Here is a 17,538-nt window from a genome sequence, read left to right on the forward strand (position 1 = left end):
CTTCTTAAGATTTTATTCTTTTGTTACAATTTACGTGATAAAAATAGTAACTAATTTACAAAGTAACCAATTAAGCTTTAAATCTGGGTGCACTCACCCCCGTACAGAGCTCCATATGAACAATATAAACTTCAAGCACTTTTCGTATCTTAAAGTTAACTCGTAAAATTATGGTACATGTCTCATTTAAAAATACGTAGGCTATGCAAATAAAATGTACTACAAATCGCACCTTTTTGCACAATACAAATTAATAACAAAAACTCCTTTCATGCAACTTTTGGGTTAATGCCATACAAACGATTTTTATTACTCAAATAGATTGTTTGGCTCTAATTTAATATATAGGATGGGATTCTTTAGATTTAGCGTTATGTCCAAAATTCAAAAACATTTTTTCACTTTAGTTTAAAACGATAGATTCAAACGTTTGGATGCTGTATGAACTTTTTAATACGCTATTTTTGACAAGTAAATTCTAGTCACTACATTGTTACTCGTATGGTAATATTTAATTCATACAAATAATAATTTTAGTGTTTGATTGAAATTATCATATAATTTCAGTAACCTCTGGTTAGTTTCTACAACTATTATACTTGCACTCACTTCTACATCTTGTACTTTCTCATTATGATTCCGAACCTGTTCTCTTGTCACCTGCTGGTTCAATTAACATCAACACATGGTATGGAATTCAACATTTGGCCTGTTATGTTCTAAATATATAGTGTTAATACAAGTAGAAGCGTAGTACTTCTATTATTCCATTCAATACTTGGAAAATTGCAAAATATGAAAATTATAGAAGGTACAGTATTACCTTACTCTTCCAAATTGCATTTTATATTTGTCACAGTTCAGTGCTCCATGGATATAGCCTGCTTGTTTGCATACCTCTTTTTCTATCTCACGAACCAATAGCAATTCATAACACTATTCCCGTAAAAACATGGCGTCCCTCAAGGGTCTGTTCTCGGACTAAGTTTATTTGTTTCTACTAAAACAGCTACCAAAGAAATAGGGCTGATATTTTGGCTGTCACTAAATCTAAAAATATTGGTAGGGTCATTCAGTTAGTTTAGCGGCTGCCAAGTTTTAAAAGTTGAAATTTTTATCTGATGCACTATATTCTTTTTAGCCTTAATTCAATAAATACGCAAAGGTGTCATGAGTTAAGATACACACTCAATAATTAACTACCCCAAATTACTGTTGTAAAATGTTAATACATATAAATAAAAAAATATTTAAAACAATATAAACGTATAAAGTAAATAAAAATTTATTTGATTTTTATATTTTATTATGCTTTTCTTATAGCATGTAATACAAGTTATCAGGCTCTGCATCTGATTTTCTTCATTTAATGTTTTTTTTTTTTCAATCAGTGATACAACTGTGCCTACGCACGACGTTACGTATTCAGTTTATTAGTTAAAATTAAACACACTAGTGTTTACGTAATACAATTAACTTTATAATTAAACGTTTATAAACGTGACACACACATCTATTATTCCATCAGACCCTTAAGCGTTCATGATTTATTTTATTTACAAGTCGCCGGAAGATTAACGTCTCCCCGTCATCAGTATGACCCGGCGTCGAAGTCTCTACATTACGACGTGCCGCGAGCGGAACAGCTTATAACATTATCGCTTACAGCTGCGATAACTCAAACTAGCAATAGCCATAAATCGGCCATCGGAAAGCTCGCAGTGTTAGGCTACTACGGCTTATAACTACCAGCGGTTGATGTGCTATTTTGCCTTTATTGTCAATTATGTTTACGGGTAAACAGATTAGAAGCGCTCGTAGGTAATGGGGACGTGAATAGTTAATTGATGTTTAAACGATGTCGGCAAACAAAATTTCAAAGTTTGAGTCATATAATTGTCCACTTTGATAGGTACTGTAACGCTATATGATACGTTCATGAATGCTGCATTTATTAATGAATGAATATGGTCATCTATAATTACTACGGGAATAATTCTCTGTTTTAATTACACGACTGAAAATGAATGATTTTCAAAGCAAAACAATGTTGTTATTGACGTTTTTTATTGTGATCAGTTACAAAATGTAATATGACGTTATATATTTTAATTTATTTAGTTCATTATAGATGGTTATTGATTTGTAATGCTAATGTATTCCATCGTTATGTATTCTATGAACATAAAAATAACGTTTCTAGAACTAGTAACTTCTAACTTCTTCAATGTACAACCGAAAAAGCCACGATTAAGTATGTAAAATCATTTTTCAATTTAAAAATCTTGCGTCAGACATATCAAATTCCCAGTTCATAAGAAAAATGTTCAAGGTTAAAAAAAACATATACTTAAAACTCACTGAGTCAGGAGAAGCATAAATGGAAACCCAGGAAATTGCATTGATGTAGCACTGAAACACAGTCTTATGGCTTTGTTGTCTTATTTGACACCTGATGAAGAGACGAGATACTAGCTCTCGAAACGTTGAGTTTCTATTGTGGTGTCCGTTTTCTTCGTGAGTTACACAAATGCAGTAAATACAATACATGCCGAAAATGTTCTTTTTAGATTAATTTTAGGAATTTACAACTGAGGAAGAGATGAAATTTATGTTCTCGATATCATTTTGTTTATGTAAGTAACGATAACAAATATGATGATAATAAATGTTCAAATTTGTTCAACAAAAACGTTACTATGTACTGTGAACTTCCTTATTTATGAAATTAATCTTGAGGATACAGGTGAACTGGTGTAGTCTTGAGTCTGGCTAACGTACTACTAACAAATCACAACTATTTTTATCTTGATTTAAAGATTTCTTATATTTCTTCTCTTTGTCATCATTATTGCAATATTAATATTTTTATATATTTATATATTATAAGTCTAATTTTATTGTTGAGTCTAAATTTGTTTTTTTGTTACCAAGACATTTATTTATGTTGCAATATATTCCTTGCATATTTTAATATCACTACTTCATATTACTAATCTAGTTACTATTTTAATATTTATTATTCAGTTTTATTACTACTTTTTGTCAATTCCAATGCCCTTTTCCAAGTATTTTCCGATTTTACAATTTTTAGTAAGTTATTGTTACTTTAATTTGCCCGTTATACTATTGCTTATACTGCAAAATAAGGTTCATAATCGCGCTAATTTGTCCATTGCACAAAGATTTATGTGTAATCACTTCCAATTTCACTTTCATTTGGATATTTTTAAATTCATTTTAACGTCAAAATGTAACAAATTGAATAATTAGAAAAGTTGTTGTATATCAAATTTGTTTTCGAGCGCATGTTCAAGTTTACTCCTGTAAACACTTTAGATCCAATCTTTCTTTACACGTCAATCTGCGTAAGCATTAATATGCAGCAGCCATTTTCACCTGTTAAAGCACAGCACCTCAATTATCTACGATGATGAAACACGATAAGTTCAGTCAGCTGTTCTGTGCTCACAACAGCAGCTAACACAGACTATCAGACCAGCTGTGAGTACCAGATGTAGCAATCATTAGGTATCGGGTGTATAATTGACACGGGCAGATACATGTCAGCAATTTATGCTTTGATTCCGGCCGATATAATTACGGGCAGTGATCAACATGGCAAACATATCATTACCGAAGGCCAGTCCTAACACTTGGGAAGGTAAATGTCTCTGAGTCAACCTCGTAACGGCCTTTGCTCTCAAATCATTATGATAAGTGCAATCTGTTGGCATTTAGTGCAGTTGACGAAGACAGATTTGAAATCTAACTTTCTACATTCAGTTCCATTAATATTTACAAATTGCGAAAACTTTTAAAGGCGAATACAATTAATCAGACTCTTTCTTTAAAACAAAGTGTTTTTCTAGAAATTCCATCTGCCTTACTTACGCAGTGTAAGTCACTTTGAAGTGGAATGACCCTTATCTCTTTCAGAAGGAATAATGCATTTCAGCTATGAACACTGTGTAAGAAAGGAAACTGGCAGTTCCAAGAGAAATTCTTCAAACTATACTAAGAAATATTCTAACTGAACTCACCTCTAACGAGAACAATAGTGGTAGTGAATAGTGATAATATAAGTTAACGTGTCCAAAGTCTATCCCCATTTTCGTAAGCTATTAAAGTATTCCTTGTATAGAGCAACTATGGTTTAAATTGTTTTTGGAAAAAGTGAATAATTGTATACATGTTCTCAGTTTGATTCACAGATTGTTATTTCGGTTCGTGCATGGGGTGGTGAGGGGTTTATGGGGCGTATGGGGTAAGAGGAGCGGAAAGGCAGGAGCAACCAGTAGTCTACTAGAACTATTGCAGATGTCGAACTTATGCGCCTAGGTTTTCATTGTACTCCGTTAACATAACAGTCCAGGGTACTGTATCTCCATATATTTGCAAACGTAGTATATTACTTCATCAGGTTTTTACACTTTTCGAAATCGATGTACTACGGTATCCATTTAAGCACAGATATTTATGTTTTAGCCACATATTCACTAATAGAGTAGACATGTGTTCTGATCGGATGAGCGTTTTTGAACTGCGCGATTAAGTATCGCTCCATATTAAAGTAATCTATGAGTATATAAATAGCACAGTCATATACTTTTATAACTGCAGAAGTGAACCATTTAGGTAGTGAGAGCGAATAATTTAAAAATTACGTTTTATATTATATGTCATTAGAGCTGTAAACTTTTATGATACTTTATTCATAAGCATCTTATTGCTCCTTGCCATCTTGTTTGAAAAACCCCTTTTTAGTACATAGAGGAGTGTTTAATCACTATAATTATAGATCTGTTATAAGTTTACTGCAAAATTAACGCGGTAAAATGAAGGACTCGCCTCCAAAGAGCGGGTAATAAACCCGGAAGCAAGGCTTCGCGGCGCCATTAACTGCCTCTCTTTTGCCCCGTTCGTCACCAAGGTCGGGTTAATGGTGGCAGGAGTACGGCACAGAATCGTGCAGCCTGTGATTAGGAGGACTGTGGCGGCGGCGCTGATAATAAAGCGAAGTGAGCTCATTTAAATACGGCATGACTGCCACCCACATGCGCGCATGCCCACACGCGTGCGCACACTCGGTATAGAAGCCACCGAGATATATCCGTCCAGCAAGGATAATCGGAGTGCCCCGAGGGATCGTTCTGGGCCCAATTCGATTTCCTTATAATCAATGCTATATTATAAACAATCATGTTACATTATATTACGCCACTACAATTTTCAATGATAACAGACTCGGATACAAATTACGTGTAAATTGGAATCATTAGTAGACTATAAGACTGATATCCTGTTTAAGCGACTTGTAATCTTCTAGCTCTATTTCGAGCTTTTAGAAACTTAATGCTCCGATCGAAATTAGGATTAACCTAAATTACGTTACATCGGTTAACCTAGACTTAGCCCCACTGTCTAGAGCTAATCCGTTTCGAACTAAACGATTTTACGCAAACTAAAAACAATCGTTTATTGGTTGTTCAACATTGAGTGAAAAAATCCACTTTCATATCCATTTTTTTAGAATTGCTATGATGAATCATTTAAAATTAATAAATCCACACGCGTTTGTAACGAATAACCAAACAGAGGTTTGTATTGTTTTTTATGGCGGCTATTTCCTTTTTCTCCTTAATAAGCTTAAATAAACTGCGTAAGTAGTTTTTAATCTTTTACGATTTTATACTTTCTGTATGAATTCAAACTCGATACTTTAGAATAAATAAGTTGTGTTTTTGTTTATATTGGTAATTTTTTACTGTCAATTTGTTCTATTATTATTTCATGTAAGTCGCATTTCTTGTTGTCCGTTTGAAGCCAACACTCTGAGTTGTAGCATCTGTGTTTAACCGGAAAACTCTGAGCTGCCTCGTCCTCCGTCACAAACCATTGCTTTTACTAAGTGTTCAACAATCTTCTCGACCAACTCAGAATATGTTCTGCCTCGCATGTCAACGCTGTAAAACGACCTTCCGCGGAAGATCGGTAACATTAACTAGTTTCGACCCAATCGAGCGCGAGGCCAGGTCGCATAATTTTCACAGACACTAACGCGGGCCATAAATCCGCATGGCTACCCTGGGCAGAATTATTCCTCATTATGGTGGCGGTCGAACAGCGACAGTGGCACAGTGGTATCGGTTATCACGGAGTCAGAAGGCCAGCTGTTCAGTGAGGCCTTAGCGCTATGTTTATTGGTGGGCGGGTTCGACCAATCAGAGACTGGCCTAGATACATATCAGCTGATTCTATCAGTGAGATCACGACTGGCTCGTGCACTATGACATGGCACCTGCTTGTCGCAAACCATACAGAACAACATGTAAGTCCTTGCTGGGATCGGAACCAAGAGAAAGGTTCCCTTTCATTTTTACCCGCGGATTTCCCAAATGTTTGGTTTTTTAGAGTTTTTAACAACCATATCACTAATCATCGAACTAAAATTACTGCAATTAATCAAAACCCGACAACATACCTGAAAAGGTTTATACGAAATGTTGGTATAAACCCGATGTACAAGGTCATCTGAGTAAGAGATATCAAGGATAAAATCGTTCATATGGGCGTAGTACGACACCCTTGTGCTCTAAAACAATGTACCAGTGAACAACCTCAGGAAGAAAAATAATATAAAAACACTAAAATTCATTCATTAAACAATAAAAATATATAAAAAACGTTAATTATATCTTTAAAATTAGAATTCTGCTACAATTCTACGATGAAAAATAAATATGACCACCTGTACAGTCGGCTTCTAATAAAATGTTAACACTACACGTGGCAATACTTCTCACTTTCACTTCAAAAACTTGTATAAAAATTAAGTTTATATTTACCCTACAGTCTTGCATACTGATTTCTTCAGAAAGAGTTGTAATATTATGATACGACAAAATACTGTGCGTTTCTTGTTGTTTGGTTGGATTTGTCATGTGTAAAACCAAACACTTACTCAGTACCCAAACTAAAATTTCAGGTTTAGCCCTGTTGAAAGTGTTATATATTCTAAATAATTAATTTTTAAGATAAGCAATTGTTATACAATATACAATACAATATATTTTATTTGCCATATTATTTATGATTTTTAGGGTTTTATGGTCAAATATAAAATACAAATTTTTATTTAAACAAATATGTGTATTCAAACATAAGTAAGAGTTTTGAACAAGGTATTTTTGAAAAAAAATGTTATCTTTGAATAAATATGCAAAATCACTTTCACTAAGAAGGATGACAGCTACTCTAAAATCTTTATGAATTACCAAACAAATACTTTGTTTTGAATGTGTTTGGTCTTCATGGCCTAAACAAGAAAATAGCATTTTTATGTTTTGTTCATTGGAAATGGAATTAAATATTTTGGTAATGAAATTTCGGTAAGGTAAAGAAACCAACATCATTGTGCAGAAATAGTGTAAAAAATTATGGTTGCCTGTAAAGTCGGTTTTACGGGCGAAGATTTTACGTGACAACGTCTTTTTCTCGGTAGCATATTTATTGATATGAATATTATTAAATTGCACAATAGGAACAAGGAATTGAATGAAAATAAGAATTGCACAAATTTTAACTATAGAAATATATTTTGTTTACTAAAACATTGTACATAATTTGAAATTAATTAAAATTTGTTATTGTAAATGGTAAAGTTGAATAAAACATTTACTAAGATTGGAATTTGGAATTCTTGCTAAACACAGTTAAATTCTAACTTCGCGCGTGGTGATTGGTCGGTTTAGTTCGTTTGTTTGGTCGCACTGTTATGACAGGTTAGAGGTTATAATTTGTTATTTTAAATGTTTGACTAGCAATACGCGCTGTTTCTTCTCAATCGACTGAATTACGATTGATTGCAGAGTGATTTAAACTAATAATTTACTTAACACTATCAACATTTGTCAATAGTATGACATAACCTATAAACTCAGTTTCTCAACTTTTGTGTCAATCTAACAATTAATCAATCAATCATAGTTTACGATAATGAAATATCAGTGTACAATTATTTACCTTTATTGTTGTAGTTGTTGTAAATGACGAATCTAAGCACTCCACATTTTCACGAATAAACATAGTTATCTGCTTTATCCCGTTCGGCGGACCCACAGTTATCTGCTTTATCCCGTACGGATCCCGTGCGGCGGACCCACTGGACGGGCATCGTAACGTTACCGAGCGTTACACTTTTTCATCAGTGACTCCGAGCCGCAACCTGATTTAAGACGTTGTCACGTCAAAAAATGATATAACTGATCGAAAGTTGACTGTATTTGACACATACTTATTAGATAATAATAGTTCTGTAACGTTTTCACTCATGATAAAAAACAATAATAATGCCACTTTAAAAAAAAAATATCCCTAATAACTTCTCACAGTACAATCTTGTCCTGCTATTCACAGCAGTCACAACACTGAAAACTTTCACTTTTTCCGACTTGCGTAAAAACAATAAGTAATTTGTTTGTACGCTCACCACCTCCCAATTAATGAAAAACTTTACTGTTTCAAATGTTTTCTAATCGCTAAAAACTAATAAAACTCGAGGAACCTTTGTGAGGGAGTAAATTGGTAAATTGCAATGTAGCGAACAATCGTAATATAAACAAGGAACTCCCACAACGCGATATCATCACAAATCAGATGTAGGTTTGCAGCCAGAGGTACACAAAACTCACTGGTACCAATGGTACTGAATGACATGTTTCTCACAATTAACGTCAGGACGAGCGATCGTACTTATTATCTAAAGTACACTTTACAATATTGTGTAAAGTTTTTATGAATCATAAACCTGTTGAAACATATAGTAATATAATCATTAAAAATACTAGTGTATTTATTTACGAATAACTGAAGTAAACGTGCATTTTATAAAACCCTTGGTTAAAAGACACGTGAAGGGTTCTTTGCCACTGGAGAAACACTATCAAAACTTCCGTAAGTGGTTTTTTGTTACGTTTAGGGTAAATAAAAAATGTTTAGTCTTTGACACTAGTCATTATTCGAACAGTCAGAAAGTGGCATTTTACTTACAACGAACCCCGCCATTTTTATCGTCATAACATAAAGCAGACCATCTTGCTTATAATAATCGCATTAAAATATTCCATCCTCTTCGGGACTTTTCTGTAGATGAGCTTGTGTCGTTTTTGTCTTCGAGTCACAGGAGAGGTCGGACTCTAGAGGCCTGAGTGATTTATCGACTGTCCAGTGGAGGTTCTAGAGCGATCCATCCACCTCATGTTCTACTAATTGACCCCGGTGATCTATAGACTCTACATTTCAGCCGAAGCTAATTATTCTACCACAACGATCGACTGCCTCCTTACCAAGCAAAGCTCCTGAATACTTAAGGTCTCTCGTACACGCATGCAAGTTCCTGTGCCAGTTCTGTCACTCAGTACACTCTCTATTTGGGCTTAACGTCTCGTAAAATACCTCCGAGCCATTATTCTTGACAATTTCAGGTTTGTTTATGCACTCGAGTGATTTGGTTTGTAAATCGACGGCTTCTTAAATTTATAACAGAGCTTACTGCATTGTTTTAAACTCTCCCACACTTTAAGTACGTTTGGCACACAATTGCACAGTTTTGTTCGAACAAAACAAAAAGCGTCAGTGAATTTTTATTGCTTGATGCGCAGACATCAGTGTCTCAGAAAATATATACCATGTTTTAATCATCTTCTGGAGGTAATTTTATGCGGTTGCATTGTTTATGATCATTATCATGATTTATCTTAGCGATGAATCTGTATTGCCAAGTCCAATGTTTTTCTGTCTCGTGTGTTTATCGGTAAAAGTTTACAAATAGTTATTCAATGAACAATATCAGACATTGCAACTAAATACTTGAGTGGAAAATAACAAGCTGGAAATGATTTTAAGCCAATTTGAGTTTGGCAGAATATGCGACAGGTGAGCGCGTAATCCAGTATTCGTGAAACTGAAAAAGCGCACAGATGAATGGTTTGACTTTTCTCTTCCATTTTTCAAAAATCATCTGTTACTGTTAAGGCGTGCGCGATTACTTACACAATGATTTTCTCATACCTTGTCATCTTCCAGGGGATTGTTTGCCAATGTTCGCCGCTGCCGCAGCCGGGAGACCGGGGAGGTGTTTGCCGCCAAGTTCTCCAGCAGGGCGCGCTACGGCGAAGACTGTACCCAGGAGATCCACCACGAGATCGCGCTGCTGTCGCTTTGCTCGCCTTCTCCCAGGATCGTCCGCCTCCATGATGTCTTCCAGTCGAGCAAAGAGGTCATCATCGTGATGGAGTTGTAAGTTACACAGTTAGTTAGTTCAATCTATCGCTAGTTTACTGTTTCACTGGAAAATAACTAATATTGATCTCTATTAGGTTTTGTACAATCACCCGTTTACACCTACAAATGAGTAGTTCATATTGGTCTCTAATGTGTGACAATAGAAGCTCTACTATATTTTTATAAGGATCTTGTTTTTTTATCTGGTTCGCTTGGAGTAAGAACACAAACCTCTTCTTTTCTGCGCAAACTAGTTTAAGGTATATTGATTTATATTTGGATTTACGAATAAAAAGATATTATACTACTTATTATAGATTAAAATTAGTACAAGTAAGTTGGGTTACATAACATTTTGGAGAGCATAGGAAGAGAAGGGGGAATTCTTCCCCGAAGATGTCAATGCTCCAGACCAGATGTCTCCATTTCTTCTTCGTAAGGTAAAAACGCCTGAACTGATCTGATACGTTCTCGTCAGGTGGTGCCATAAATATCCCAGTGCATCAAGTGAGGCAACAGACGAGGTTTTGACCACAAATAGGAAGCCTGGGACCTGTAAACCACAATCTCGTCTTGTTCAGCGAAGACACACGATATTGTCGAGCCTGGAGATGCGAGGCTGAATAATACATAGACACGTGACGCGTAGCCATTAGTGGTTAGCACAGAAGGGAACGCTATCCAGGAGCAAATAAGGGAGTCGAGATGTGCGGTCTGTGACCAGTTAATCAGCGGTACCCTGTGGCTCTACTGGTCGGATCGGACAAGAGGCCATTACTTGCGATCAGCAGATATCTGGATGTAAATATGACAGCTTTGTGCATATCCTCGGGCATTTAATTGAATAACGTTGCCTCTACTGTATTGAATGCCCTCGAGTTAATGTCTGGCCATCTGCGCACTTATTTGCCTCCATTTGTAGGAATTCACAATGGCTATTGTTTTATCCATGACTATTTAAACTTGTGGTAACTCCCCTCTCATTTAACTCAACCGAAGACTCAAATAATGTCTGGAGTTTCTGATTTCAGCGCCCCTGGAGGAGACATGCAGACCATCATTGATGACAATTTGGTCCCGTTCGAGTCGGACGTGGTCAAGTTCGTCCAGCACGTTGTAGAGGGACTCGCCTACCTGCATCACCGTAAAATTGTGCACCTTGATATCAAGGTAGGGCAAACCTAAATAAGAGTCGTAATTATTATTTAAATTCCAATTCTAGTATTTACCAGTGGCATACATTTTTTAAAATTATTTCCGGTGGAGACTGACACTCTGGGTTGAAATACACTTTAAAATACACTTCAAAAATAGGGGATGAGGAACCCTTTCCCGTGAAATTTTTGAAGGTTAGGACCTCATAAATAATGAGGTTCTCTAGCATCAAATATAATGGTTGCTATTTAGATGTCTGCCCTTTTAAAATTTCGGGGTGTTTGGGCGCCGTGAGCCCCCCTTCCCTTACCCTTATCTGTGGTATTTATTAAAAGAAGACAATGTGTAGATTAAATGGCAACAGTCACATACTCGTAATCAGAACAACGCAGATGAATACAAGCAACAGAGGAACTCGTGAACAGAAAATGCGGTTGATAATAAGGGGTGTTATAATGGAGTTTTTTTTATTGTTCTTGACGTCCTTGAAATTGTATAGATCAAACTGATAGAATAAGCTTATTTCTTATATCAACGTTATCTGATTGATATAAGAAATAAGCTTAGAACACCGTCTATGGGATTTAATCTTGTAGAAATTATTTTACTTTAATTGATTCATACATTAACAAAATGTACTCAGTATTAATAAATACATATATTACAATGTTAGTTACATATAAGTAAAAGTTAGACTATGTCTTTTATATCTGCACTGCTAGTGGTATATCTGCTGCTACCCACATCTTTACACGCAATTCAGTAGGCGTAGCACATGTATGACCACTGCTGGTTCGAGTGACCAATGTTGAGTTTGTCTTATTGCCACGATCAAGAAAATACATCAAAAGTGTATATTATGGCCTTTGTAATTTATTTGATACTTATTATTTTGTCCCATACTTGATTTTTCCTTGTTTCCCCATCAAGAAAATATACATACACGTACATACACAGATCGGAAAACTCTGCTTCTGTCAAAAGGCATCTAAGATGGGTTTTACAACGGCCTTTAAATTTAAATTAAAAGTTAGATACTAGCTTTGTTTTTTATGTCTAATGATTAATATTTGCCAAATATGTACAGTTAAAATTGCATTATAATTACACTATATTTGTTTTTAGAACTGAATAATATTTTAAATATTTGAGAACAGTTAGGGCTGGAATGAGGACATTAGTAAAAAAGAAACAGAAACAGCGAACTTTCATCTAGCATAGTTCTTGCCGACTGCTTCAAAGGGAATCTTCGGATTCAAATTCTGTATTCCCATATTGTTTTTGGGAAATTGCTTAGGTTAGATTTGTATTTACCTAATGACCTAATGATTGTAAATCTAAAATCAGCATGAAAATTAATGATTACGCCTTTTAAATCTTGCGCACTATAAATGTAAACAAATTTAAAATAGTGGTTAAAGTAATTAAACATACGGTTGTGATGTTACAAAACAGCAAATACACAGGGTAGTTGCATTTCATTTGAAAGGTTCTTTTAATTAAGATTGCACAACGTTAGATGCCAAGATGGGATTTTCACTACTTTAAAAACCATTGGGGCTTAGGCCGAAGGGATTTTCGAAATGAAAATAGGTCTATATTCATTATAGGGACCGTAAGAATGTCCATGTAAAACTTTAAGTACAATCGGTTGAATAGTTTACGGAAAAAAGCAAAACAAACAAACAAAGGCACTTTCGAATTTATATTATTATAATTGAATGCTTAAAAAACTTATTTTTGAAATTCTTTTTAGGTTTGCCGATGTGTTTTTGTACTAAATCTGAAATTTTATATAATGTTTTTTAACTCTGTTTGACTATAAATCGTGGGGTATTAAACGCTTTTAAACGTTTTAAAAGGTTTTAAACGTTTTATTAGTGAACAATAAAATTTTAACGTTTCTCTATCCAACATGCAGAGCAAATTCACGCCCATTTTTATTTCACTATCAACCTCATTTTTCACTAGTAATCCGACCTTCACGTCAGTAACACTTAACTAGCTTGGAAACAACCTCAGAATGTCGGATGGAGAATTGTAAAGATAAAACAAACCGTAAATCTTTACGATCTATAAAAACTGTAACTATCAATCCAGCCCTTTCCCGTCCACAGCGAGCGGTGTTCGGCCTCCTTTACGGCCTGATAGAGAGCGGAACCCGCGTTATCAAAGTTCCCTCTAATGGGAAGGATTTGCTCCCTAGTACGCCCAACTGGCGAAACTTTATGTGGGCATAAAATTTCAGGACTTACTGTCCAACTGTAAACCCAAATAATGCCCTCAGCAAGTACCACTGCCCGGGACGTTACATGTAAGTGCATTTTTATCACCCCGTTCTACACATAAGCGATTTTAACGTGACAAAATGCTTTGCCTGACTTTATTGAGCAATTTCACCCTATTCATGATTATTATACGAGTAATACCACTTCATAACTGAAATTCCAACAATTTCACTCAATTGTATAATTTTTTTGAACGAACGTGCTATTTAAAATATTTGTTATATTTGAAGCATAATATCATAATAAGTAAAATGTCAAAAATAATGTAAGGAATTTAGATTTTTTTTATTTTGGGATCCAAACAATCTCAGATTGTAATTAGGGGCCGAAATCTCAGACAAACCAAATCTCTTCCTAGATTGTTTTATATGAGAAGAAATAGCTAGTGGTAATACAATTAGGAAGTAAATGAGTGAGAAATGTTTATTGATAAGAAGAACATTAAACGAATTTCTATTCACATCCACCCACATTCCTACATGTACAGGATAAGTAAAATCCCATTCAGATACAGGAACGAATCAAATAACCACCTCCCTCACGCAATGTTGTGATATTTTGTTATATCTAGTACAAATTATATCTAAAGTATCCTAGGTATCTGAATGTTTAGTGTCTGATCTTATCACTCCAGGATTGCCGATATCCGAGCGGTCTAACACGTTGGACTTTCAGTCTGAGTTAGAGATAGCGCAGGTTCGAATCCTGTCTGTGACCTTTGCAGTTTTTATCAGTACCATCGACCTTGTACTGTATCGACTCTCCCCCTTATTCTGTTTGATAAGATCCTCACACAGACCAGTGGCCCATGAGGACGGACAGAGTAAGGCTTAAAAATGTATCGACTTCTCCTTAAACAAATTTGACTATAACCTGATTTAATCGCATGAACTGTTCTTGGCTAAAGCGTCAGATCATTCACACAATGGCGGCTTTCTTGATTCCACATCAGTTAGGCTCAAACTTCCTACTAATTAGGTGCTATGAAACTATATATTTTAACTTATTTCGCATTGTTAATACTTGCGGAACAACTCTCATCAATGTGACGGTCAAATCTCATCAATCCGTCACCTAAAAAATTTCATCAAAACCACCTCTTATTCATTTCTAATATTGATTACCGGTATTGAAATCAGCAAAGAGCTCATCGAGTGTAATTTAAAAAAAAAAAACACTCTTGGCACAAGACTCACATAGCTCACTCAAGCCCCAGACAGTTTAAATCCTTTGACATAGAACATGCTCGTCAATCCCAGGCATCTAAATTAATGAGTTTGATACCTGATCGGATTATAAATGTCAGACACGTGTCATATTCATTTAGTCTCATCAGTTGTGAATAAACCACTGATTTCACTCGTTAGACTCATTTGTTTATATTAAAATTTATATTATCGTGCTTTAATTTTAAAAATCCAAACCTTAACTACTACACAATCTTCTTGAAACTTTCTTGAAGCTAAGGAAATATGTTTGGCATTCTGATACGTACTAAATTATATATAATAAGCAAGATGAACACATAATCTCTGTATAACTTGTGTTCATCTGTATAACCCTGTTTTATCCAGAATCACTTCTTAACAGAACACAGCATTATGATATATTTTAATTTATTACTTTCTTTGTTTGAAGTTTATTTTTAACGATGGAAGGATTGTGAAGGAAACAGGATTTTTTTTAACTGAACTACAATACGTCTGCATTCATCTACCAACCACCTACGTTGGCCTCTGGTCAGTCGTAGGTGGTTGGTAGACTAACGCAGACGTATTGTTACCTGTATTCTGTAGTTCAGATTAGTGTTTTGTATAATTTTTTATTAAGTACATGTTTTAGAGTTAGTGAAGTTGACACACAAAATGGTGGTTGTGTTTCCTTAGGCTTGCCACAACGCTTTGGTATGATTTGTTTATTTTAACCTAGTTTGTAATTATGTATTTGGTTAGTTATTTACCTGAAGAAGTGATCAGATTGCAGATCTCGAAACGCAGTGTTACTGATTTTTTGTTTCACTGGACGATGGCAAATATCCGAAAAAATCCTGTTTCCTTATTACTTTCAATTTACAACCTGACATTAAGCCCCATTTAATGTTAAAACCCCACAAACTTTATGTTGCAAAGCACGAAGTCTTTGAGTTTTAAATGTTATCACCAGTCGTGACTGCAAGCACGATCTATCCACAAGCACGATCAGTAGACATTCCCTCAGGCTCGCGACAATCCGTTCCTGTCACTCATTCCCGGAACCACTGCTGTGCCAGGCTGCAGTTGAGGATTTATTACACGATCCACGTCCACCTGCGTCGGTCTGATTGTCTACACCTCTCTTGCCGTCACACCTTGTGCAGCCAATATATAAGCTCTCCGCCAGGTCTGTTGCCCGCTGTGATTGGAATGCCACAAGGATCACTGCTCAGCCCAATGTTATTTGTAAACTGTTTCAGCCCGTTTCGTTTTATAACTATGTCTTATTTAGCGTTTGTTATATTCCTCAGTATTAAAAATCTCTAAATGCTTACCATTATACGTTTCATGATGGAATCAAGTAAAGGGGAAGTTCCCAATCAAAGAGGGAAAACCTGATTTCTTCAAACTAATATCGTCTAATGGTACAATTTAAATTTAAATAACCCGTTGACGTAATGGTACCGAGTTTCATACTAAAATATTTCTCTATCTCTAAAATTACTATTCTAATCCTTGATTTATTTTAGTGGTATTATTGTTCTAGTAGATATACTAAAGAGGTTCTTTGGGGAAGAACATACTCTTCGAGTTGAACTACTGTAGTTAACAGAAAGCGACTATGTTGTAGCTCTCCACTAACATTAATTTCTGTGAACACTAGAACCAACAGGTCATGGACATAGCCTAAGAGGTGCGCTCTACACAGCAAGTTTTGCTGAGTAGCCTGGATCCATAAAGAATTACAACCTCGTCGTATACAAGCGGTTCATAACGGTACAGAAGTTGCTGGCTGTTCTGATCTTATTATGATCTCATTAGGTGAGTATAGGATACAGATTTCAGTATCCAGCTCAGCTTAAAGATTTAAGCTCAAGAGGATGGAGTAAGAATCTTTAAACAAACCTCACTTAGCAGAATCTTAAACTTGATTAGAACTCGACCTCGAAAGAGGATGTGCTTTGGTACTTTGTGTACGCAATTTATTCTATCAACACTATCATTCTTAGTATAATCATCAACAATATATGTGCATCAGCTTTATCTCGTTACACTGCTCATGTAGACCTAATATGAGATGCAGTCAAATAAAGTTATTCAGATGAAACGCGTGTATCGATCGTATAACACGATTCGAGTGGTTGTACAGTACGTTATATGTAACACACGGCACGAGCGCCGAATACGCACACGATTATATATCCTAAAACAACAATGCCACTAAAACACTCATGGATTAGAATAATAATTTTAGAGATAGTGGTATGTTTTAGTCACTAAACAGAAATCAATGGTAAACCACCATCCTTGGTTTAGCGTCCGGATTGGATTTCGATCAGATCTTCTTAGCACTTGTATTCTGTGAAATTAATTATTAATGACGACACCCTTCCTTAAATCGTGGCCTTATATGTAGTCTATCCACCCACCTGTGCGATAACTCCTGATAAAATGAATCTAGGGTCATGAGTTTTGGTATATGGGTTCATCTCGGTCCGAGGAAGAACGCTGTTGATTTTGGGGTGATAAGGTCACAAGGCAGTACGTATGTCTGTCTTTCCGACTGCCTATCTGTGTCACAACTCTTGAGAGGAAGGTTGCAGAGAATTTAAATATGG

General features: G+C 35.4%; 1 protein-coding gene across 1 annotated transcript in view; it reads left to right on the forward strand.

The window, feature by feature from the left end:
- The window catches only part of LOC124366104 (probable serine/threonine-protein kinase fhkD), a 119,634-nt gene that overhangs the window by 49,930 nt on the left and 52,166 nt on the right, over nucleotides 1-17,538 (forward strand). Inside the window, exons 2-3 of the mRNA XM_046822358.1 lie at nucleotides 10,087-10,299; nucleotides 11,316-11,454. Of these exons, the coding sequence (XP_046678314.1) occupies nucleotides 10,087-10,299; nucleotides 11,316-11,454 (352 nt within the window). The remainder of the gene's footprint in view (nucleotides 1-10,086; nucleotides 10,300-11,315; nucleotides 11,455-17,538) is intronic.

The sequence above is a fragment of the Homalodisca vitripennis genome, chromosome 7, assembly GCF_021130785.1.
Source record: "Homalodisca vitripennis isolate AUS2020 chromosome 7, UT_GWSS_2.1, whole genome shotgun sequence".
NCBI lineage: Eukaryota > Metazoa > Arthropoda > Insecta > Hemiptera > Cicadellidae > Homalodisca > Homalodisca vitripennis.